This window comes from Nyctereutes procyonoides, unplaced genomic scaffold, assembly GCF_905146905.1.
Source record: "Nyctereutes procyonoides isolate TBG_1078 unplaced genomic scaffold, NYPRO_anot_genome, whole genome shotgun sequence".
NCBI lineage: Eukaryota > Metazoa > Chordata > Mammalia > Carnivora > Canidae > Nyctereutes > Nyctereutes procyonoides.
Window position 1 is genome coordinate 37458965 of NW_026575126.1, and position 23468 is coordinate 37482432.

A 23468-nucleotide genomic window follows, 5' to 3' on the forward strand; every position below is an offset into this window, starting at 1 on the left:
GGTCACTGTGGAGCCACCCGCCCTGAGACCCTGCTCCATGTGGGAGAAGTGACCTCGAGACCCAGCTGAAAAGGTAGGGAAACCACACTGTGGCCTGGAGAGAGCACCTGCTACCTCAAAGGGGTGCCCCCGGGGGAGGGTCTGTCGGAGGCTGCATCGCCAGTGGGCCCCACCTCTGTGGTCCCCGAGGCCAAGGAGGGCACGGCAAGGGGGACGCTGTGCTTGGGGTCCCTCCAGGAGAAAACCTGAACATCTGTATGTACTTCAGCAGTGCTGACCGTCCTGCCCGCTGCCGACGGCACTGTTCACGGCACCCCCAGGGCCCCCACTGAGCTCAGCCTGCCCAGCAACCGGGGTGACCAGACGCCAACCTCTAGCTGTTCCACGACGTGATGGGGCACTGCAGGCTCCCAGCTAGAGCCAGTGTGAGTGTCCACTCACAAAGCAGAGAGGGCTCCCTCTCCATCCCCATGGGGACAGGGTCAGCACCACCTGCCCCCCCAGACCCTGCTCACAAAGCAGGGCCCCTTGCCAGCCCACGGGGGCTCTTAGTAGAAAGGAGAGACCAGGACTGCCAGGGGGCGGGCAGCTGGGCTGTCTGGGGGAGCCCCGGGCCTTGGGGAGCTCTGGCCCTAAAGCGGTGCCGAGGCGCCTGGTGCGGCCCTGGCAGGTAGTGCGGCCTGCCCTCCCCGACCCCCATACCTCTGCTTGGAAGGTAACTTGCTGGCTCTCTTCTCTTCCTCCTCCAGACGCCTGCGGGCCTCCTCCAGCTGGGTCAGAGGGTTGGGGGCCGGGTTGGGTGGCATGGTGGGGTCTTGAATGAATAGGTGAGACGGCTGGACGGAGTTCCGGAGCTGAGCGCTGACCCAGGGATGCACAGCCCCGGGACGCTCGACAGACAGGGGCCTGGAGCTCTCATGCACCTGCTGCTTCTTGGCACCAGAGGACCTTTGGGAACAAGAGAATCGGACGTGGCAGCACCTGAAGCCCTGGCCACGGGCAGGTGCCAGGGACTGGGAATAGGACCGGGCGGGGGTGGCCACACACACACGACCCTGGCCAGCATGTGAGCTGCTGCAGTTTCCTCCTGTACACAACACAGACATGTCTACGTCACACACTTCTTTTGTGATTTTTTTCCCTTTCCTTTTTTCTTTTGTAATTAAAAAAAATATATTTATTGTAGAGCGAGGGAGTGGGGGAGGGTGGAGGGAACATCACGTGGACTCCCTGCCCACCAAGGGGCTCAATCACACGCCCCCAAGACCATGGCCTGAGCTGACGCTCAACCGGCCATCAGGTACCCCCTTCGTAACTTAGCTTTAATAACTTTATTGAAATATAAATCCTGGGCAGCCCTGGTGGCTCAGTGGTTTAGCACCGCCTTCGGCCCAGGGCGTGATCCTGGAGACCCGGGATCGAGTCCCATATCAGGCTCCCTGCGTGGAGCCTGCTTCTCCCTCTGCCTGTGTCTCTGCCTCTCTCTCTCTCTCCCATAAATAAATATTTTTTAACAATTAAAAAAATATATAAATCCTATCCTATATAACTTATTTTGTTTTTTAAAGATTGTATTTATCTATTAATGAGAGACACAGAGAGAGAGACACAGACACAGGCAGAGGGAGAAGCAGGCTCCATGCAGGGAGCCCGACGTGGGACTTGATCCAGGAACCCCGGGGTCACGCCCTGGGCTGAAGGCAGATGCTCAACCGCTAGGCCACCTGGGCTGCCCTAAAACTTCTTTTAAAGAAACATTTTTAGTGTTTTTAAAAAACATTTCAGGGTCAGGATGCCCGGGTGGCTCCGTCGGTGAAGCATCTGCCTTCGGCTCAGGTCCTGATCTCCGGGGCCTGGGGTCCAGCCCTGCGTCTCTCTCTGGGCTCCCTGCTCACTGGGGAGCCTGCTTCTCACTCCCCCTCTCGCTCTCTCATGCTGTCAAATAAAGTAAAATAAAATAAAACCAAAAAACGTTTTAACATCAAAACAAATGTTCCTTGTGAGAAACTCGAAATACACAGTAAATTCAAAGAAAAATATAAATAATCCAAATATCATACTTAAAAATACCTACTCCCATTATACTGGTATATCCTCTTCCCTCTCAAAAATACTTAAGTGGCATAACTCTTAACATGTAATTTTTTTCTGGGTTTTCCCCTCTGCCCGACAGCACAGCTTTGCCTTTGTAATTCAGCACAGAAGATGCTTCACGGCTGTGAGCTATGCGTTTGCTCAACCGCTAGATGAATTTGAGCGGAAACATGAGGGTCCTTGAACTGAGGCTGGAGCCTCAGAAAGGGGGGGTTCAGCGAGGGGGAAGCCCCAAAAAGAGGGCTCACAACCCCAGGAGCTCAAGGGAAGGCACCCCAGAGAGAGGTGGGCTCTGCCCCCTAAGGAGCCGCAAGGCCAGCCCCGGGAAGACCTTGGCTCTGGGCCCCCCGCCCCCTCCTAGCTCTCCCTGCCTGTCCCCACCCCCTGCCTACCTGGTTTATGTAAGAACAAAGGCAGAGGCACACGGCCCCCGGCTCAAAGGCCAGAGGGACCTGCTGTGGACACGGAAGGGCCATTGCCCAATGGCCTGTCCTAACAGCAAGCACCTTCCAACCTGAGACTGTCTCCAGATGTGCCTTTGACTCGGTCCATTTGGGGTGGAGGAGTGGCCAGGATGGAGCCATTCCTTGCAGAAACCCAAAAAAGGAAGAAATCCAGAGCAGCCTCCATCTACCCCCCACCCCAACCAGAGCAAGCCAGGGGCTCTGCACAAACCCCTCGCCCAGGACGGGCTCTGTGACCATGCGTGTGCCCAGGGCTGTGTGGAGACCAAACATGGGGACCCAGAGGAGGGGGGCCCCACCCTGTGTCACCACTCAGGATGGGCGGGACAGGTGTGCGCTGCCCCCCACGATGGAGGGCCAGTGACGTCTGAGATGGAGGAAACGGGAGGCCCGCCCACCCACGGGTCAATCCCACCAGCCCCAGGGCCCGGGTGGCTGCTCTGGGAGTGACGTGTCTGCAGGCTGGGAGGTGTCTGACCAGCCCCCCAACCCCTCAGAGTCTCCCCATGGTGGATGGACCCACGTGGGGCAGCAACAGCCTGTCTGGAGGCCCGGCTCCCCCGGAGCAGCCCCTGCATCCTTGCTCAGATGGTGCCGACACTGCAGACGGCTGGGGGGCACCTGCACGCACGGGAGGCTCTCCCTGCGTCTGTCTGCAGACACGGGCAGGTACCAGCCTCACCTCCCCAGTAACTGAGGTCAGTGTCATGCAGAGGCGTCACCAGCCCAGAAATAACCTCCCGAGAGCAGCCGTGTGATGGCAGGTGGGGCGCGGCACGAGGAGCTCACACAGAGGCAGGGTGACAAGATAGAGCTCAGCAGCGGGTGGGCACGGCCTCAAGGATGCTGAGGCTACGTCAGGGCCCCCACACCCCCGGGGCCCCCGCTGCCATGGACTCGTTGCTTCCGCCGCACGTGCTGAGACAGGGGGTGGCTGGGCCACAGCTGCCAGAGCCCTGGTGGAGCCGTGCTGGAGGCTGTCAGCTAGCTCTACGCGCGCCGTGCCCTCGAGCTGGGCCGCTGGGCCGCCGGGCACCTCTTACCCGTGGCCCGCCTTGCGGTGCCTGCTGATCTCCTTCTCCCCCTCAATGATCCACTGCATGATCTTCTGATTCTTGTCTGTGTCCTCCGACGGGCCGGGCACCTCAGTGCCGGCGTTCTTCCCTGACTCGGCCTTCTTGGCATTCCTCCTGGAGGCAGTGCCGGCCTTCCCGCTGCAACAGCAAGAGCCGCGAGTCACCTGCTGACTGTACCTGGCCTGACGCTGGACCACGCCCCGACCCGGTGGCTTCGCTAGTCGTGTCCTCATGGGCTCTGCCCCAAGGCCATCTGGCAGGATGCGGAGGAAGGGGCCCGAGCGGCAGCAGCAGGACGGCTAGGGCATCTGCCCTCACCCACCTGGGGACCCAGCCACTCCCCGCCCAGATGCCTCCCTCGGAAACCAGGGCCTCCACCTTGGCACCCCCGGGCCGGGCCCAGCACCCATGCCTGGCACCTGGACTCCGGCCACCACATGCCTGCAGTCGCTGCAGCTATGGTTGAATCACTTTCATTTTTTCTTTTTTTAAAGATTTGAGAGAGAGCTAGAGAGCGAGTGTGAGCACACACCGTGGGTGGGTGGGTGGGTGGGGAGAGCAGCAGACTCCCACTGGGCAGGGAGCCCAATGTAGGGCTGACCTCACAACCCCGAGATCATGACCTGAGCTGACACCAAGGGTCAGATGGTCACCCGACAGCCACCCAGGCACCCCAGGGCTGAAGGACTCTCAAAGGGGAATCGTGGCCTAGAAATGCAGAAGAGAAGCTGCAGGACACAGCTTCTCAGGGTCCCCTTCCTGGCCGGGAAGACCCACAGGTTCAGGGACAAAGGATGCCCGGTCCCGACCCCAGGGCACGGCTCAGGCTGCCGCACGCACTCACCTGTAGGCCAGGCTGTCGCTGGCATTGGGGGCAGCACCCACGCTCTCCGAGTGGCTACGGGGCTTGGCTGTGTGGCCGTGCAGCTCCGGGCCCCATGCAAAGCTGCCCTGGACCCGGCGGGCAGCCTCCACGTCGGCCTGCTCCTTGGGCCTGGCGGCACTGTGGTGACTGTGGTGGTGGCTGTGCCTGTGAAGGTGCGGGCCAGCCGTGTCCAGCTTCGCCCCTGACTTGGGTGCGTGCTTACCGTGCCCAGAGGGCACACCCCCCAGCACCCCCACGATCTTGGGCACATGGGCATTGTCAGGGGAACGATGGCCGGGCCCTGGTGACTGACAGCCAGGCGTTCTCATGACCCGCTGCACGTGCTCATCCAGGATGCTTTCGGGGTTCTCCTCGTGCGCGTCCCGCAGTCCCACGCAGGACACGTCTGCATAGCGGGGGGGAAAGTGGTGCCAGGTGGGGGCCAAAGGCAGCTTATGAATGGCCCCCAGGGGGCCTGAGGGCACATCACCATCCTCTCCTTCTTCCTCCTGCAGGACAAGGGCCACGTGTCAGCTCCCTGGCGGTGTCATGGAAACCTCACGGGTGGGGTCACACAGAAGTGGGCCTGCAGCGCGGTCCAAGGGGTCAGGAGCCCGGAGCCCAGGTGCAGGGGTGCCAGCTGCCTCGGGCTGGCTCCAGGGCCTCTCCCTGCAGCTGCGGAGCCCCCACTCCCACCCGGCCACAAGCGCTGGGCCCCAGGAAGCGATGCCACGCTCACCCACAGTGTGCGGACACGCCCGTGGCTGCCACCCACCTGCGGTTCAAGGGGTCTCAGTGCCAGCCTGAGTCCCACTCGCTGAGAAACCTCCATACTGACTTTCGTGTTTCTCAATAAAGATACTTTTACCTTTTCAGTCAATGATTTTCCTATTCCTCAATATTTAAAAAAATTTTCATTTCAGTGATCTCTATCCCCACCACAGGGCTCGAACCCACAACCCCGAGATCAAGAGTCGCAGGCCCCTCTGGCGGAGCCGGCCTGGGGGCCCCATTCCTCAATTTTATTGCCATAGTTTCCATTATATTTTTCAAGGGAAATTTTGCCCTTGTACAGAGGAACTCTTGTTTCCTGCTTAATTATCGAGTTACGGGTTTCTTGGTACATTGTCACACTGGACCAGCGGAGTTTCCTCTGGGTCCACAGGACCACATCTGTAAACGTAAACATCTGGTCAGTCTAACTCCAAAGATACATCTCAAGTCTCCTTCCTCGCCTCACTGAACTGCACAAACTGCATAATGCTAAGTGAACCCACTACCAACCAAGAAGAACGGGAGGCGACCCGACCGGGCCTGTGCTGTAACCAGACCCTCGGAAATGCAGCACAAAGCGTCCCATGTAGCGGGAAATACGGAACCCTCGCTGGCACGGGCTGTCGGCTGCAGGCCCGCCAGGCCTGCTCAGGGCGCAGGCGCTGGGCGCTGGGCGCTGGGACGGCCCAGGGACGGGCACCCCCCACGCCCCCCACCCCTCCGCCTTGGCCTGCCCGGGGCACTGGGAGTGACCCCCGAGGGCAGCAGGGAGCAAGAGGGACACTCTCGACCCCGTGGGGGGGGGGGCAGATCACATACATTCTCTCAGTGGCTCTGCCATCACAGAAAATCAATGTCAGGGTCTTGAAACGTTAGAGGTTTCCTAGCAGATAGTTTGTTTCTTCTCCACTCATTTTCCAAAGTTTACAATAAAAGTAAGGTTTTTAAACAAGATTCGTTAATGTATTTGAGAGCGAGCGCGTGGGTGCAGGCAGTGGGAGGAGGCCGAGGGCCGGAGCCTGGAGGCGGGCTCACCGCTGAGCGCAGAGTCCACCCGGGGCTCAGTCCCACGACCCCAAAACCACCGAAACCAAGAGGCATACGCTTAACCGACTGAGCCATTAGGCACCACAATAAAATTAACTTATTTAGTCATTTTTCTTAAAAAACAGTGATTTATGACACATTCCTATAGGCTGCAAAATCACACAAGATGGGGAATCTCACGGGGGTGTGGATTCCCTGTAAACAGGCTACTGGATTTGATTTTCTCCAGAGTTTTTGTGCGTAGACACAGCGTGAGCGACGCGACTGCGCTGCCGGTGGTGCCGGTGCCCCGAGGGCTGAGGGGCGCCCGTGGGGACAGGGGAGCTGCGGCGGCACAGGCCGCACTCGGCCACGGAGAGCCGGGCCCCCCCCCGTCCGGAGGCCGTGGCGCTGCCCGGGCAGCAGGCTGGGCTCCCAAGTGGAGGTGGCAGGGGCGCTGGAGGTCGGGGTGGGCATGCCCCGTGGGGCTCGTGGGCTGGGTGCTGGCCTCCACGCCCCCGCCGGACCCGGCAGCACCTGGGCAGCCCCGCTGGAGGAGCCGACGCCGGTGCCGACCCGACAAACGGCTCCACATCTGGGCCCACGCGGCCGCCGGAGCTCCCCGGGACTCAGGGCCGCCAGCCGAGACCGCAAGCCCGCCACCCGTGCCAATGCCCACTGCCCGCATGCACGGCGACCACGCTCCCCCTGGGCGGCCTCACGAAGCACGGGTACCCGCGCCCCGCAGGCCAGCACCGGCTCGGCGCCTGCCCGTCCTCTCACCACTCCCCCAGGCTGCCGGGGGGCCCGAGGAGGGGGCTCCGCGGTGCGCCCACCTGGCCGGAAGCCAGCAGGCCGAGGGCATGGCACCGCCACCCGGCACGGGTGCTCCGACACACCTCCACACCGGGCCGTCAGCACGACGGCCTCCGTGACCACACCCGTGCCCCGGTCCCCACCACAAACCCCAGGTCCCAACACGCTAATGGGGAGCGGGGTCACACGAGGGAGCTCCCGAAGCCCAGGGGGCAGCGGCAGGGCCAGCAAGGAAGCCGCCAGGTGTGCCCGTGTGCCGTGGCCCAGGAGCAGCCTTGCGACAACATCCCCGGCCTCGAGGTGCACGCGACCCCCGGGGCAGGGAGCGCGCAGGCCCCTCCTGGGAGAGCTCCCCGAGTCTGGGGATGGCGCGGGTCTCCACCGGAAACATGAATGTCACGGACAGAAGTCATTCCTTAAAGCACGACCTGGTTTTTGATTTCAGGCACTGCGCATAAATACTGAGCAAACAATAGAAAATACAAACTTGCAAACTTGGTGGTGACCATTTTTTCTTTTTTCTTAAGTCAACTCTACCTCAACGTGGGGCTTGAACTCACGACCCTGATCAAGAGTCGCTGCTCCACTGACCACCCGCTGGGCGCCCCCAGCGGTGGCCACTTCCCACTCCAGCAGAGAATCCCTATGCCCAGAGCAAGGCCCATGGCCAGGAGGACAGGGTGCAGGGGCCTTGCGCACAAGCCACCTCGTGGAGTGTGAGGGGCTCGGGGAAGTCCTCACTCGAGGAACAAGCTCGTCACCCAAGTCCCAGCACAGGAGCCCCCGCACGTGTGAGGAAGCCGATCTCACAGGACGACGCGCAGAGACGACCAAGGCGTGTCCTTGGCAGTTAGGGCAAGAAGCATGAAAGCAAGTGAGTTACAAACTGCATGAAGGTTTCACAGTGTTGAGCGTCCAGCAAGGCCACAGGCCCAAAACAAGGTACACGGCGTGCACATCCCGCCCTCATGTCTTTCTGCACTCTGCGATGGCAGGTGGGGGCCGCCAGCCCTCCCTGCCCAGTCCACATTCCAGTCCACACATGCACGCACGCAGGACCCGGCAGTGCTCCCCGGGGGCCCCCGGGACACAGGAGGGGCCAGCAGGGCAGACGGGACGTACCAGCCCCCAGAGCCCGCAGCAACAGGAGAGCAGGGGGGCAGGTCCGGCCAGGCCGCTCTGGGCACACGTCGAACGCCACCACTCTCCTCCCTGAGCTGAGCCCGCGTGGCCCCCGCATGGCCCCTATGGGCGACGACAGCGGGGCGTGCTCTCGGCCTGCCCCCCAGCTCCGCATGGCCCAGAGCGGCTGCTGAGCACCTGCGGCTGCCCCCCACCCAGGCACCTCCTCCCTGGAGAGCAGGCAGCGGGGGCTCCGAGGGGCAGGTGGCCAGCCCGGGAGTAGACGCAGTCCTCGCGGCCTGAAGCCGCCCTCCACTGGGCTCGCCACGCGAGCCCGTGCGTAGTCCTCCCCCGAGGGGCGCACTCACCATCCGGACGCGTTTCAGCCGCTCCTCCAGCTTCTCCTCGGCCTCCCGCGTCCGCTGGATGGCCTCCAGGCGGTGGATGAGCTCCGCGGCGAACTTCTGGGGCTCCACACGGATTTCCTTTGGCATTCGGTAAGTGCGCTGCGAGGAGACACTGCTGATTAGCCGGCACGTGCGGCTCTGAACTGCCACCCGCGCCAAGGTGGCACGCGAGCACTTTCTGGGCGACAAGACACCACACGTGAAATCCGCATTTTAACGTAACTGTTCACTTTTTCCCCTCTCGCTCCATGTCAACCTCCTCACTGCCCCCTGTGCTGTGGGACTAAAACTCTCCTCACCCAGCGCTGACCTGGGAGGGGAACGCGAGGCTGGCAACCGCATCCTTGGCCTCTGCGACCAGAGGACTGGCGGCCGGGGGCCGGCAGGAGCCAGGTTAGGTCACCAGGGCAGCAGCCAGCAGGGCCCTAGGCAGGGAGTAGGTTCGATGTGCTAACCCCGGTGTGTCCTTCACCTCGGCCCCCAGCCGCCCCCAGGAAGCGCCCCGCACACGCCTGGCCAGGCCAATACCCCGTGAGGCCCAGTGCCTGGGGCAGACCTACGGGGCCAGGGACCGTGTGAGGGAGGGGCCGAGCCCAGGAGCCCTGGGGGGAGACGGCCTGCAGGACTGCCCTGCGCAGCACGGGACAGCAGCCCCCGAGGGCCCACACCAGGCTCGGGATGCGGCTCTGCTCTAAGGGTGGGAGACACAAAACTCAGGGCACAAGCGTCAGGGGAAATGGGACGACCTTCCTTTTTGGACAAAACAGCTGAGCAATGCAGCTTTCGGGAACACACTGTAAGTCTTCTGGGGGCGTAACTTTACTTTGAAATAACTTCAAAGTTAAAAACACTGTAATAGCCCAAAGAACTGCTGTCCACCCTCCACTGCGATTCCCCAACTGCTGACACCTGCCAGCACTGCCATCCCCTCTCACAGACGCTGACACAGATGCACGTATGCACATACAGGCAGACACGCGTGTGCACCTTGAGCCACAAGAGAAGACACGAAGCCCGCTCCTTCCTGAACAGCTCTGTGATTTTACCAAGCAAACACATCCTTGCACTTCATCACAACTAGTACAAAGCGAGGAGAGCGCCCTGGCAACTGTTACCTAAGTAGCCCATCTCACTCCAATTTCATTAGCTGTCCCAGCAATGTGCACTGTAGCATTTAAACCTCCAAGCCACCAAGATCTAAGTGAGGGGGGGCAATGGGGGCCCCGGGGGGCCACCAAGGGAGGGGAGGGGGGAGGTAGGGGGGAGGGGGGAGGCCTCCCATGGGGGTCGGAGCCGACTGTGTTCACTTTTCTCATCTGCAACAGTCCCTAACCTCAGACACGCATGAGCCTGGGGGAGAAGGTCGTGGCCAGGGCACAGAGACCAACACTCCATGTGGGGCCGACGCTGGCCTCGATGAGCTCAGGGGCAGCTGCAGGGACCTCAGAGGGCCTTGGACAGGGAAGCAGAGGAGGGCAAGGCCAGGACACGGGCGGCACGTCAACGGCACGACAAGCTGGTGCAAGCAGCCCGGGGTTGATCCTGGATGTGAGGAGGCCAGGCCCACGAGGACGGGGCGACTGAGGGTGGCCAGTGTCCCCAGAAGAGGCCAGGCGGTAGGGATGGCGAAAGGCTGAGAGGCCGACAGGGCCAGCCAGGGAGTGCTGACTCTGCGGGAGCTGCGTGGACCAGAGTGGCAGGGCCCACACGGGGCTGAGGGCCGAAGGCCAGGCATCCGGGTGGCCGGAGCTCCGAGGTCCGGACCGCGGGACAGCACACGCGGACCAAGGGCACAGTGAAAAGTCCTCACGAGGCCAAAGTGCACATAGGCAGGGTGATGCTGGCGAGAGGACATGCAGGGGCTCGGCTGCAGTGGATGCACTCCCAAGCCCGTGTGCTCTGGAGAAGAGGCTCCAGGCTGCAGGTTATGCTTCGAAAAGCCACACATTGCAAGAAGTTATGCTAATGACCACACCTGTGCCTTCTAGCTACGGAGGAACAGGAAAGTCACCAAGGAAAAGTGTGTCATTAAAGCCATGGACCTTCTGGGGCACGGGAAGGGCCCCTCCGTCAGCCACGAGGAGCAGCCGTCCTACGCTCGAGGGGCAGGGCAGGCGCCCACGTGCCCCAGCACAGCCACTGACACGCAGTCCCTCGCCCAACCCGGGAGCCAGCCCGCGTCCCCCTGCCCTGCCCCTACCCAATGACAAAATGGATGTGTGCAGGCTCTGGGCGCAGGCCGGCGTCCCCACCACGGAAGACCACCCCAGCCACAGCACCCCACAGCCTCGGCTACGATGGGGAACACCTCTGTCTGGTTGGCCGGGTAAGAAATGTTACCCTTGGGGCAGCGTGGGGGGCTCAGCGGTTTACCGCTGCCTTCAGCCCAGGGCCTGATCCTGGGGTCCTGGGATTGAGTCCCGCGTCGGGCTCCCTGCATGGAGCCTGCTTCTCCCTCTGCCTGTGTCTCTGCCTCTCTCTCTCTCTGTGTCTCTCATGAATAAATAAAGTCTTAAAAAAAAAAAAAGAAATGTTACCCTTAAAAATAAAAATCAGTTATTTTACCAGGAAAGATGGCTTTCTTCGGGAAAGCAAATCTATGGGCTAAGCAATCTGTAAAAAAGTCGCAGACCACTCCCACAAACAAAAGCCGGAGCAGGGGAGGAAGTTGGGAGGGGCCGCTGTGCATGGAAGTCTGCATACGGGTGTCCAGGGTGATGGGGTGATGGGGGCTTCCCCATGGCCAATGGGCAGGACACGCAGCCACATCCTTCCCTGTGGCTCGGGACCCTTGCCACTGACGCTGCTCCTGCGGCGTCTGCAGGTGATGGCTCCTGCCGTCGGGCACCAGAGCTCCCCCGCCTGGGCCCGACTCCGCCTGGGCCAGATGTCTCCTGATTAATGTCCGTGGGAGTCCACAAGGGACACCTGGAGTCCCTTCACCTGCCCAACCACTGCCCCGAACAACGTGCTGCTCTGAGGGCCTCTGCTCTCTCAAGGCTGCATCCAGAGCTCCTGCTCCTGTGGCCCCCACCCTTCTGTCCTGCCCCCCACCGCCCTCTGCTGACCGTCAAACAACGGACGCGGCTGTGGCCCTGCAGAGGCCAAGAAGCTCCTCACACCCCAGGTAAGTACACGATCGAGAGCTCCTTGTCACGCTGGACCCCAGGAACAAAGCCCAGGTGGGTGAGGACCTCTGGCTGACCTCTGGCTCCCCGTCTGCACTGACCCCCCTGGCCTGGCCATCGACCAGCCTGGGCTGATCCTGTGGATGCCTGAACGGCGCACGGAGCAGGGGCTCATTTGACCTTCCCCTGAAGGCAACACCGGCTTCTCTCAGGACACACAGGACCTCCTGCTCTCACTGAATGGTCACTGAGGGACAGGCCCAACGCTCGGCGCAGTGCCTGCCAATGCTCTTAGCCACCCTCCAGGGGCTGGTCAACCGAGGCAGGAAGCCTGTGGGGCCGCAGCACCGTCCATGCCTCACAGGAAGGCCAGGTTCTCGCTGCCATGCCACTGCCTTTCTTGGCTCTACCTTCATGCTGACTTGGCCAGGACCTTCCAGAACCTGAAGACGCCTTGCCTTCCTCCATTCTGGAACAATCCCCCACTGACACCTGTTGCTCTTGACTCTTCCTGATTCTCCCATGCCACATTCTGAGAAGTCTTTCCAGGTCTGTATTCCAACCTCTCATTTTCTATTCTGGTTTTCATGAACACTCACTCTGGTTAACTTATTGAATCAAAAATTGTTTTTGAGGGATGCCTGGGTGGCTCAGTGGGTTAAGCATCTGCCTTCGGGTCAAGTATGATCCTGGGGTCCTGGGATCCAGCCTCACACTGGGCTCCCTGCTCAGTGGGGAGCCTGTGTCTCCCTCCTCCTCTGCTGCTCCCCCTGCTTGTGCTCTCTCCCTCTCTGAAATAGATAGGGATAAATAAATAGATAGATAGATAAATAAATAAATAAATAAATCTTTTTAAGAAGAGAATCAAGACAATGTGGTCCTGGCACAAAAATAGACACATAGATCAATGGAACAGAATAGAGAACCTAGACACGGGCCCTCAACTCTATGGTCAACTAATATTCAACAAAACAGGAGAGACTATCCACTGGAAAAAGGACCGTCTCGTCAATAAATGGTGCTGGGAACACTGGACAGCCACGTGCAGAAGAAAAACTAGACCACTCTCTTACACCAGACACAACGATAAACTCAAAATGGATGAAAAATCTAAGTGTGAGACAAGAATCCATCAAAATCCTAGAGAAGAACACAGACAACACCCTTTTTGAACTTGGCCACAGCAACTTCTCGCAAGATACACCCATGAGGGCAAGGGAAACAAAAGCAAAAATGAACTATTGGGGCTTCATCAAGATAAGAAGCTTCTGCACAGCAAAAGAAACACTCAACAAAACTCAAAGACAACCTACAGAATGGGAGAAGGTATTTGCAAATGATGTATCAGATAAAGGGCTAGTAGCCAAGATCTCTAAAGAAGTCATTAAACTCAACGGCAAAGAAACAAACAATCCAATCATAAAGTGGGCCAAAGACACAAACAGAAATCTCCCAGAGGAAGACCTAGACATGGCCAACAAGCACGTGAGAACATGCTCCGCATCACTGGCCATCAGGGAAATACAATGAGATCCCACCTCACACCAGTGAGAATGGGGAAAATTAACAAGGCAGGAAACCACAAATGTTGGAGAGGATGCGGAGAAAAGGGAACCCTCCTGCACTGTTGGTGGGAATGTGAAATGGTGCAGCCCCTCTGGAAAACTGTGTGGAGGTTCCTCAGAGTTAAAAAAAGACCTGCCTGGGATCCCTGGGTGGCGCAGCGGTTTGGCGCCTGCCTTTGGCCCAGGGCGCGATCCTGGAGACCTGGGATCGAATCCCACATCGGGCTCCCGGTGCACGGAGCCTGCTTCTCCCTCTGCCTGCCTCTCTGCCTCTCTCTCTCTCTCTCTCCGTGACTATCATAAATAAATTAAAAAAAAAAAAAAAGAAAAAAAAAAAAAAAAGACCTGCCCTAAGACCCAGCAATTGCACTGCTGGGGATTCACCCCAAAGATACAGATGGAATGAAATGCCAGGACGCCAGCACCCCGATGTTTATAGCATCAGTGTCCACAATAGCCACACTGTGGAAGGAACCTCGGTGTCCATCGACAGATGATGGATAAAGAAGCTGTGGTCTATGTATACAATGGAATATTCCTCAGCCATTAGAAACAACAAATAACCCACCATTTGCTTCAACGTGGATGGACCTGGAGGGTATTATGCTGAGTGAAATAAGTCAGGTGGAGAAGGAGAAACATCATATGGTCTCACTCATATCATATGGGGAATATAAGAAATAGTGAAAGGGATTATAGGGGAAAGGAGGGAAACTGAGTGGGAAAAACTAGAGGGAGATAAACCATGAGACTCCTAACTCTGGGAAACACACAAAGGGTTGCAGAAGGGGAGGCGGGCAGGGGGTGGGGTGACTGGGTGACGGGATGAGCACTGGGGGTTATACTATATGTTGGTAAATGGAATTTAAATTTTTAAAAAATAATGTATGTTAAAAAAGGAGGATTACAAATTAGCATCTCTAAACCCCCTTTTGGGGTGGAGATGGGGGTCTGGTGTTTCAGTGTTCAACATGTCTCCAGAGAAAAATCTCACAGATCCCTTTTCCTTTTATCAACTCAGTTATGTAATGAAAGAGAGTGAGGAGGTTTGACAATGGAAACACTCATCTCTTCTAGACTCCTCTAAGAAATCTTCATCCTTGGTCCTCAGGCACCTTCCTTTGGAGTGGAATCTTGCGTGTATCTTTTGAAATTTCCTTTTAAAAACTTGTTAAGTGTATAAAATAAGATGTCTCTCCGTGCCTTTCTGTAAATCACAAAATCAGAAAGAATGTTCCCCCCCAAAATGCTAAGGTTCTGCTGAGTTTTATGTTTTCTTTTACTCTTTTTTTTTTTAATTGGAGTTCAATTTGCTACTTTTACTCTTAAATATGAAACATTTCTGGAATTATCTGGTTTTCTCCTTTCACCACTATAAATTATGTGACTGTCTTTCTCTTGAAAATAAAAATAGGACATAAAAGTGTGAAAGAAAATTTTTAAGATTTTATTTATTTATGACAGACAGAGAGAGAGAGAGACAGAGAGAGGCACAGAGACACAGGCAGAGGGAGAAGCAGGCTCCATGCAGGGAGCCCGACTCAGGACTCGATCCCGGGACTCCAGGGTCAGGCCCTGGGCCAAAGGCGGCACTAAACCGCTGAGCCACCCGGGCTGCCCTGAAAAAAAATGTAAATAGAAAAAAAGAGAAGTTGTTGCAGAAACGTTGCAAGAGCTCCAGCAAGAACATTTCCCAAATTGAGAGCAAGTTGCCTCCTCGATGTCCCGTCACCAGAAGCAGGGGCAGGCATCCTACCAGGGGGCCTCCTGACGCAGGCCCCACACCGTCGACCCTCCTCTCAGAATGAGGGCTGAGGTACTAGGCCAGGCTGTTTCTCTGACTCCTGTCTCCCCAGTGACTCCAGAAAACTGGAAGCCAGTTCCTGTGTAGGATGGCCCTCACCCTGGGCTACTGTCCTGGGGACATCCCCGCAGCCCCCACGGCCCCCACAGGCAGCACCCATCTGACGGACCACACGAAGTCGCTTGTTCCCACTGGGAGCAGGTACTGCCCGGGGGCTACCCCGGGTGGCGTCAGTGCCCCGTTCCTCCACACGCTCCACCTTGGTTTCGCCAGCAGACAGGCACAGATTTCTCCTGCATCGCCAGGGACTCTGACGCCCAGCAGCCTGGGCCTGGGGGAAGGGGAGCCTCCACATGGCTCCTTGTCCTCTCACCCCCTTCCTCTGGGGGATTTGGCTCCCCTCCTGCTCCCCCTGCCCAGACCCAGCTCTGAGGCTACATGTCCGCGGAGCAGAGCCTAGGGAGGCAGGCACCTGCCTGGGGCTCCCTCAGAAGTCGCTGGTGCACACACACACGTGCAAGCACACGCACGCACCCACGCTCCCCGCAGCATCTTCTGCTCCTCTCCCAGCAGACACGTCAGTGCCTGGGCCGTGCCGAGTCAGCTGGGAGGAGACAAAATGCCGGGCGGCCCTCTTCTCAGAAGTCAGAACAAAGCCACATCCTTTGTTCTCACCATCACCTACCTCTCTTCTTGCTTCAAAACTAAAGTGATCTGAAGGAGCTCAAAGGTCCCTCGAACCAAGGGACCCTGGCTGAGGATGGGCATACGCTGACCCTGCACGCACGCGCTCTTCCTGCACAGACCGCGAACGGGCGGCCACCCGAGTCCGCGAGCGAGCCCTCCTCCTCTGCCCTGAGAAGTCCCTCGTGTCCAGCCAGGGCGCCAACGTGAACAGAGCGACTCTGCAGGTAGACAGGCTGCCCGGCCCGCTCTGGGCAGCCCCCAGTGCCCACGGTCGGGAGCACCCCTGGCACCTTGGTGTTGTCACCCTAAGGGGTGAAGCCGAGGCAGCTCCCACGGAAAGTGCCACAGTAACGTGGCCAGGCCCGGGGGCGCTGGGTATCAACGGAGCCGCAGTCAGGAGGCCCAGGCAGGGGCCGGCGACAGGCTCACATCCGCTCTCCCGCCTCGAGGAGAAGCACCTCACTTACCAGGACGGGGCCAGACTGCCTGGCAGGTGCCGTGGCCGGCCCTCCCGCTCCTGAAGGGACTGGACAGGCTGGGCCTACGGGCCACCCACGCGACCACAGGCTGTGCCTAGACGTGAGCTGAGCTCACAGGAAGCCAGGCGGAGTAGGAGCAGGGATGGGCCTGGTGTGAGAGGGCTGGAGGGCTCACATGGGAAGGAGGGCTGCACAGCCAGAACTTACAGGAATGTGAGGTAGAGGCACCCGCCCGTTGACCTGGACGCTCTCCTGCATCTCCCGGCGGTGCTGCTTGCGGATCCTGTACGGTGGGATTCCATCCCTGTCCAGGAGAGAGTGAGCCTGGCGTGAGTGCAAACAGAACAGCTCAACATGACTCCGCTATGCTGGCTCGACCTGGAGTAGAATCGGCTGTTTTCTACAGCTTCACAGCGAAGAACAGTTTTTCCATTTGTTTAAAATATTTATTTTTTAAAGATTTATTTGAAAGAGAGAGAGAGCGTGCGCGCGCACATGAGTCACACTCACGTCAGTGGGAGGAGGGGCAGATGGATAGACAGAATCCTTGAGCACAGAACCCGACTTGGGGCTCAACCCCAGGACCCCGGGATCACGTCCTGAGCTGAAGGCAGATGCTCACCGCTGAGCCTCTAGGCGCCCCCGTTTTTAAGGTGGGGGAGGGTACAGGACAGAGACCGTACATGGGCACGAAACTGACAATGTTTACTACCAGTTCTTTGCCGAAAACGTGCAGCGATCTGTGCTTTACTGCCCAGGTGGGCTGCCGTGTGCCTACCCGGGAGGGGAGCTCTAAGGGAGCCAGGAACAGGGGCCCCCAAACAACAGACCCCGTTGGAAGAGATTTCCAAGGTTCTGACTTGCTCTGCTACCTTCCACGGTGAACTGCTGAATGAGCATAACCTCCCTATGCACAAATCTGTTGCCCTGACACGTGTTTCAGTGATGAGCCCTTTCGAAGATCATCACGAACACAGGAATCGAGTTCTGTATTGTCTTTACCACGACTGTGCACTCACTCCGGGCTGAACGCCCCACTGCACATGCACCATCCCTGGAACTCCCTGTGCTCCCCTGCTACGTGAAGGGCCTCTGGAAGCTCAGAGGTTCACAGGAGCCAACAGGACAGACGACGCCCACCAGAGGAGGACGCCTGGTCGGTGGCTTTCCCAGGCCCGTCTCCTCCTCACCCAAGGACTCCCAGGTGGGCTCCCGGCTCTGACGGCGGGAACGGATGCGTCTAGGTCGTCTGGCTGTTGGAAGGCCTCGGCCTCCGTGTTCCCCAGGGGCTGCAGTCAAGGTCTGCGACCCGGCCTCCCTCCCAAGCACGGCCCCAGGGTGGCGGCTGGGCAACAGTGCTGCTCTCACTTGATGGCAGGAGTCAACCACGCAGCCACAATTCTGACCTCACCTCATTAACTGCTATGCAGCCTAGTGAAGCTGGCACCTGCCGCCCAAGGTGCCCAGGATGTCCTGGCCCCGCCTCACACCCAGCAGCTCAGTGGCTGTGTTGGCAGGTAGGGAAGTAATGTTCTCCCCCTAAAATCACATGTCTTAGGGGTTCCATCCAGGGGGAGAGGGTGTACTTTGGGCCAGAGCGAGGGAGGAAGAATCCAGGACAGCCTGTCTTTCCTGTCACTGCCTCAGTGTCCCTGGCTGTCAGGGCACCGGCTGGTGCACAGTGTGACTGGCTCAGCAGCCTGGCAGGGGCACCCAAGGGGGCAGGTGTCAAGGAACAGGTGAGTCAAATGCATTTAAAACATCTTTACGGGATCCCTGGGTGGCGCAGCGGTTTAGCGCCTGCCTTTGGTCCAGGGCACGATCCCGGAGACCCGGGATCGAATCCCACATCAGGCTCCCGGTGCATGGAGCCTGCTTCTCCCTCTGCCTATGTCTCTGCCTCTCTCTCTCTCTCTCTCTCTCTCACTGTGTGCCCATCATAAATAAATAAAATAAAATTAAATTTAAAAAAAAAACATCTTTACATGCCTCTGGAGTTCCATTCCAGTGTCCAGGGCCACCAAATTTTTGTTTCTCATATGCTTTGACCAGGAATTTAAACATTCCACATGCCTCTGTGGATTAGACCCTGTCCTTAGACACCCGTGCGCAAAGTGCAGTGAGCCACCGTCTCTACTGTGTGGTTGGCATGCTGAGGGCAGCTGTGCCCGCTACAAGATAATTTAGATGAAACCCACAATCCTACTTTTTGCCTGATATATATTCAAATATTTTACATTCCAAATCAACTATTCCTGTATTTCTGAATCTTAGTGTAAACCAACATAGAATTATCAGGAAAAAAATATTTTTAAAATTTTATTTTATTTTGTTTTTTAAAGATTTTATTTATTTATGCATGAGAGACACACACAGAGAGAGAGGCAGAGACACAAGCAGAGGGAGAAGCAGGCTCCCTGAGGGGAGCCCGAAGTGGGACTCGATCCCGGGACCCCTAAGCCCTAAGCCAAAGGCAGGCACTCAATGGCTGAGCCACCCAGGCATCCCATATTTTAAAAACTTCAGATCTTTCATTTAGGAACCATATGTCATTTTCTGTGAAAGAATTAAGAGACTTTTCGAGAAAAAGTGTGCAGACAAATGGATTTTCACTGTAGTAATCAGTTTCAGGGAAGAGAAAACCCAATGCTACAAATGCACAATCCCGAACTGTCACCTGCTGGTGGGGGTCGTGGCAGGTACTGCTGAAAACACAGCCATTTCACATAAGAAGTTGCTAAACACGCCAACATTTTACCTGAACCAAGGGTAACGAATGAGAAAAACCACACACAGAAGTTCAACCTGAAGGGACGGGTCCAGCTTGAGCCCAAAGAGGAAAAGAAGGTGCCCCAGATGCGCAGCGACAGGGGGCGCACTGCTGTGGCTGGGAAAGGGCCTGTCTGGCGGCGGGAAGAACACGGGAACACAGGCAGAGAGGAGGCACCGACTGTGAAAACCCCACAGGAAGTGGGACCACAATTTTATGATGTCTTCTCTACAGGTTTAGTGATCCTTCCTTTTTTATTTAATCCTGATTGTCCATGGTTTTTCCCATGAGGAAGCAAGCTGGCTGGGGAAGAAAGCCCCCCCTCCCCCCGCCCCACAGGCAGCCAGCTGATAGCGGCTGCTCCCACCCCTGCGCAGTCCTGGCCCTTGGCCCCCAGCCGTCTCGGAGTGGGGGTGGGGGACACCGCACACCTGCTCGGGCCCTGGCCAGGGACCTCCCGGCAGCGGCAGTCAGATGGTGAATGGCACCCAGACTGAAAACGGGGTGAATGTGACATTCGCGGGCAGCCAGGACCACGAATGACCTTGGCAGGCTGGCTGGGTAAGGCCCTGATATAACGACACAGTGTCTTACATCAAACTTGTGATGTGCGTTTGGGTCCCCAAAAGCCACCTGTCAAAGCAAAGGAGAGTGTCAGAAAATAGGTACTTTCCCATCAAGAGGACGATGGAAGAGTTAGGTGAACTGTCACCCCTGGGGGACATGAGGCTCCAGGTGGCTCTGGATGGTTCCCACGGCCTCTGGGCACGTGCGGCCCTGCGCTATCCCTGCACAGGACCAGCCGTACCAGTGCCCTCGGCTCTTGCCTCCCCATGTCCTACTCAGAGTATGTGACAGGGACGAAATTTCAAACGACAGAAGGGCATGGAGCACGAGGCACCTGTGCACAGCAGGGCCTGGCCGGCCCTCCGCCCTGCTCGGCCACCCATCTTTACGGTGAGCCCCCTGACGGCTCCCCCCATTCCAAGGTGCCAGCAGCCGTGGCCTCAGAGACAAGCAGCTGCTGCAAGTTCCGGATCCTTAATGACGCAGCCCGGCTGTGCCGGTGGGGGTGCAGGGGGCACGCGACGTGTTGGGCACGGCCCACGCCCAAGGGGGGACTCACACGCTGCTGTCGGTGAGGGACAGGCTGTCGGCGTCACTGGACAGGCTCTGCTGCTCGCTGTCATTGGCGCTGGTGGCCGGGGCGAGGGCGTAGCCGGAGCTGACGTAGTAGGGATGCACAGGCTCCCGCCAGGACCCACACCTGCCAAAAGGAACACACGTCAGTGGCGGCCGAAGGCGGAGCCATGGAGCCCCCCTGATCACGGCGCACATCCCGCACCTTCGAGGTCTACCCGGGCGGCGGGCAACGCCCCAATCTGCTGGCCGCTCGGCCTGCGGCAGCCCCGACATAAACCCAGGCAGGACGCACCTGCGGGCGGGGCGCACGGGGCCGCCTGTCGCTGCTGAGCCTCACCACAGCGCGCCCCGGTTCTCGTCGTGCCCCTGGGAGCCCACAGGCTGGCATCCGGGCCGTCTACACTCCGTCCTCACCTGAGACCCACTCACCCATTCCGTCCACTTTCCACTGGGAGGCTCACGGCTTTGCCAGAGTTTACCGAAACCTCTAGTCTTACTATGAACGGCCAGTGACACAGGCGGAAAATACTTTCTCCCTAAATGTCACTTTTCTTTCCGACTTTGTGTTGGTTTTGGTCGCACAAAGGTTTTCACGTCTATGAAACCAGACTTACCAACCTCTTCCTTCAGATTTTCTACTATCTTAGAAAGCAGGCCTTCCTCATCGTAACCTTCAAAATACATTCTTTTATTTTTCCTTAAATGATCCAATAGTTGTTTTTTTTTTCATTTAGAACTTCACTTGAAACGGTCGCTATGTAACCCACCTCACTTCCTTGCATCAAGATGGAGAGTCGGCTGTGAGCACAAATCCTGAATGAATCCACCTTATCCTGAACAACTTTATTTTTTATTTATTCTTTTAAAAGATTTTATTTATTCATGAGAGACAGAGAGAGAGAGAGAGAGAGAGAGGCAGAAACACAGGCAGAGGGAGAAGCAGGCTCCATGCAGGGAGCCCAACGTGGGACTCGATCCCGGGTCTCCAGGATCAGGCCCTGGGCTGAGGACGGCTCTAAACCGCTGTGCCACCGGGGCTGCCCTCCTGAACAACTTTAAACGCCAGGCCCCGTCCTCTGTCCACGTGCCTCTACTTCTGCAGGCTGCGCTACTGTCTGGGTGCCGCCCTGCCCGTCACTGCCGCGTCCCTGCCGTGTCCATGCTGAGTGCCCTGATGCCTCCACTGCTCAAAAACTGTGCTCACATAGCGACATACAGGCGTTCGGGAAGGGGACAGATACAGCAAGGCTGTCTGAGGCTAACACAGGATGGGGCCCGCCAAGCCTTCCTGGTGGCCGGGACACAACCCACCTGGGTTCCAGCCTCACCTGTGATGAGAGCACTGCTGCCAACAGGACCCGGACACCTGTCACATTGTGAACGGCCTGCGCCAAGCACGAGGACCTGGGAAGAGTCACTGCATCACTCAGACTGCAGTTACTTCTAAGGTAACAGACAACCTTAACCTGATGCAGAGAACGTTCTGGAAGCCCGGATTCAAACCATGCACACAACTGAGGAAAAGGTGCTCGAGCAAGACTCGGGCCCAGACACCTCTATATCCTGAACGCCCATCACGCAGAACGTGTAGGGCCGGGGTGGTTCAGGCAGTGCGGCTGGAGAGGGGCCAACTCCCCCAGGGGGTCTTGGCGTCCACGGTCTCAGGAAGCGCGGCACGACGAGTGCCAGTCAGGTGACCCCTCATTCCAGCCAGTGAGGCGCAGCAGGGGACGGTCACCCGCCAGCACCACGGTCCCACCCACACAAGGGTCCTGTCCCACCCACACCCAGCCTCCTGACCCAGGAGGGCTCCCTAGGGACACTCGCAAGTTCCAGCTGAATAAGGGCAGCGGCTTAGGAACGGGGCCATCCAGAGGCCCACAGGAAGGGACGGGGACGTGGACAGAGACATGGCCAGCTGGTCCCCAGCCCCGTGCAGTTACACCTCCTCGTCTAGGTTATGTCTGATGTGAAGTGACAAACTGAGGGCAGCCGGCCACAACAAAATTCTTTAAGTATCACAAAATTTTACTTTTATTTTTTAAAGTAAGCTCTAGGCCCAACGTGGGGCCTGAACTCACGAGCCAGAGATCAAGGGCCACACGCTCTACCTAGGGAGCCTGCAGGCGCCCTCGATAAAAAAATAAATTTATGGGCAGCCCCGGTGGTGCAGCGGTTTAGTGCCGCCTGCAGCCCAGGGCCTGATCCTGGAGACCCAGGATTGAGTCCCACGTCGGGCTCCCTGCATGGAGCCTGCTTCTGCCTCTGCCTGTGTCTCTGCCTCTCTGTGTGTCTCATGAATAAATAAAATCTAAAAAATAAAAATAAAAAATAAGACAAACATGGTGTCTGCATTTCCTGCAACTGCAGGACGAGCAGAGCGCGCCACGCGTGGGCTCCAGGCTCAGACGACAGGGGCCAGCGCAGCAGAGCACAGCAGCCAGGAGGACGGAGGACCCGTTACCCGCTCGGACGTCTGCTCAGCGGGGCGGCCCTCGGGACGAAGCTGCCAGTGTGGAGCCTTGGCTGCTGGCCACGACCGCGAGGGCAAAGGTCGTGGGTGGCAACTGCGTCTCCACAAGACAGCCGCGGATGGGGAGCGTGTGCACACGCACGGACACGTCCAGCACAGCCAACGTCCCAGGAGCCGCAAGAAACTTCCGCACGCTGGACCTTTCAAAGTTGGCAGAGTAAAACCCCGACGGACCCACCCGGGAACGTGTCCCGCTCTGCACTGCCTGCCTCTGGCTGCCGTCTGCACGACTTTCTTCCTATTTTCTATGTTTAACTGAATAAATTCTTTTACTCCGGTGGGTCTCTTGGAGGAGGAGCTGGGCCCACGGTGCAGCAGGACCCCCTCTGCTCGGATTACGCCACCGGTCCTGCCGCACCGCACGTGACCGAGGGGCAGGGCCGCCCACCACCTCGCCAACTTGGTTTCTGTGTGTCCTTCTGCTCCAACTCTTTCGTTCTTTCTCGCCTTCCTTTGGGGTGACTTTTATTTTCCATCTCCTCTCTCGAACAAAATAACCCTGTTACTCCGCTGTTAGTGGTTCCCGTAAAGGTCGCAGCAGGCGCCCCGATGTACCAAAGTAAAGTGCCTTTCCTTCCTCCCAGGCCACACAGGGTCAGAATTAATTCCGTTCACTTCCCTCACACACCAATGCCATTGGTGTCCCGTGTTTTAACTCCGTAAACGTCCCACACCGCACAGGACACGGTTAGGATGGTGTTATTACCCCACTGAC

The 23468-nt window shown here is 58.0% G+C and overlaps 1 protein-coding gene across 2 annotated transcripts in view; it reads right to left on the reverse strand.

Annotated features, from left to right (window-relative positions):
• The window catches only part of AXIN1 (axin 1), a 58032-nt gene that overhangs the window by 4373 nt on the left and 30191 nt on the right, over window positions 1-23468 (reverse strand). For both annotated transcript variants that reach the window (XM_055339814.1, XM_055339813.1), the window contains exons 3-8: window positions 20204-20344; window positions 16515-16611; window positions 8606-8743; window positions 4479-5008; window positions 3602-3772; window positions 703-948 (exon numbers count right to left, since the gene is read on the reverse strand). In XM_055339814.1, coding sequence (XP_055195789.1) covers window positions 703-948; window positions 3602-3772; window positions 4479-5008; window positions 8606-8743; window positions 16515-16611; window positions 20204-20344 — 1323 coding nt within the window. The remainder of the gene's footprint in view (window positions 1-702; window positions 949-3601; window positions 3773-4478; window positions 5009-8605; window positions 8744-16514; window positions 16612-20203; window positions 20345-23468) is intronic.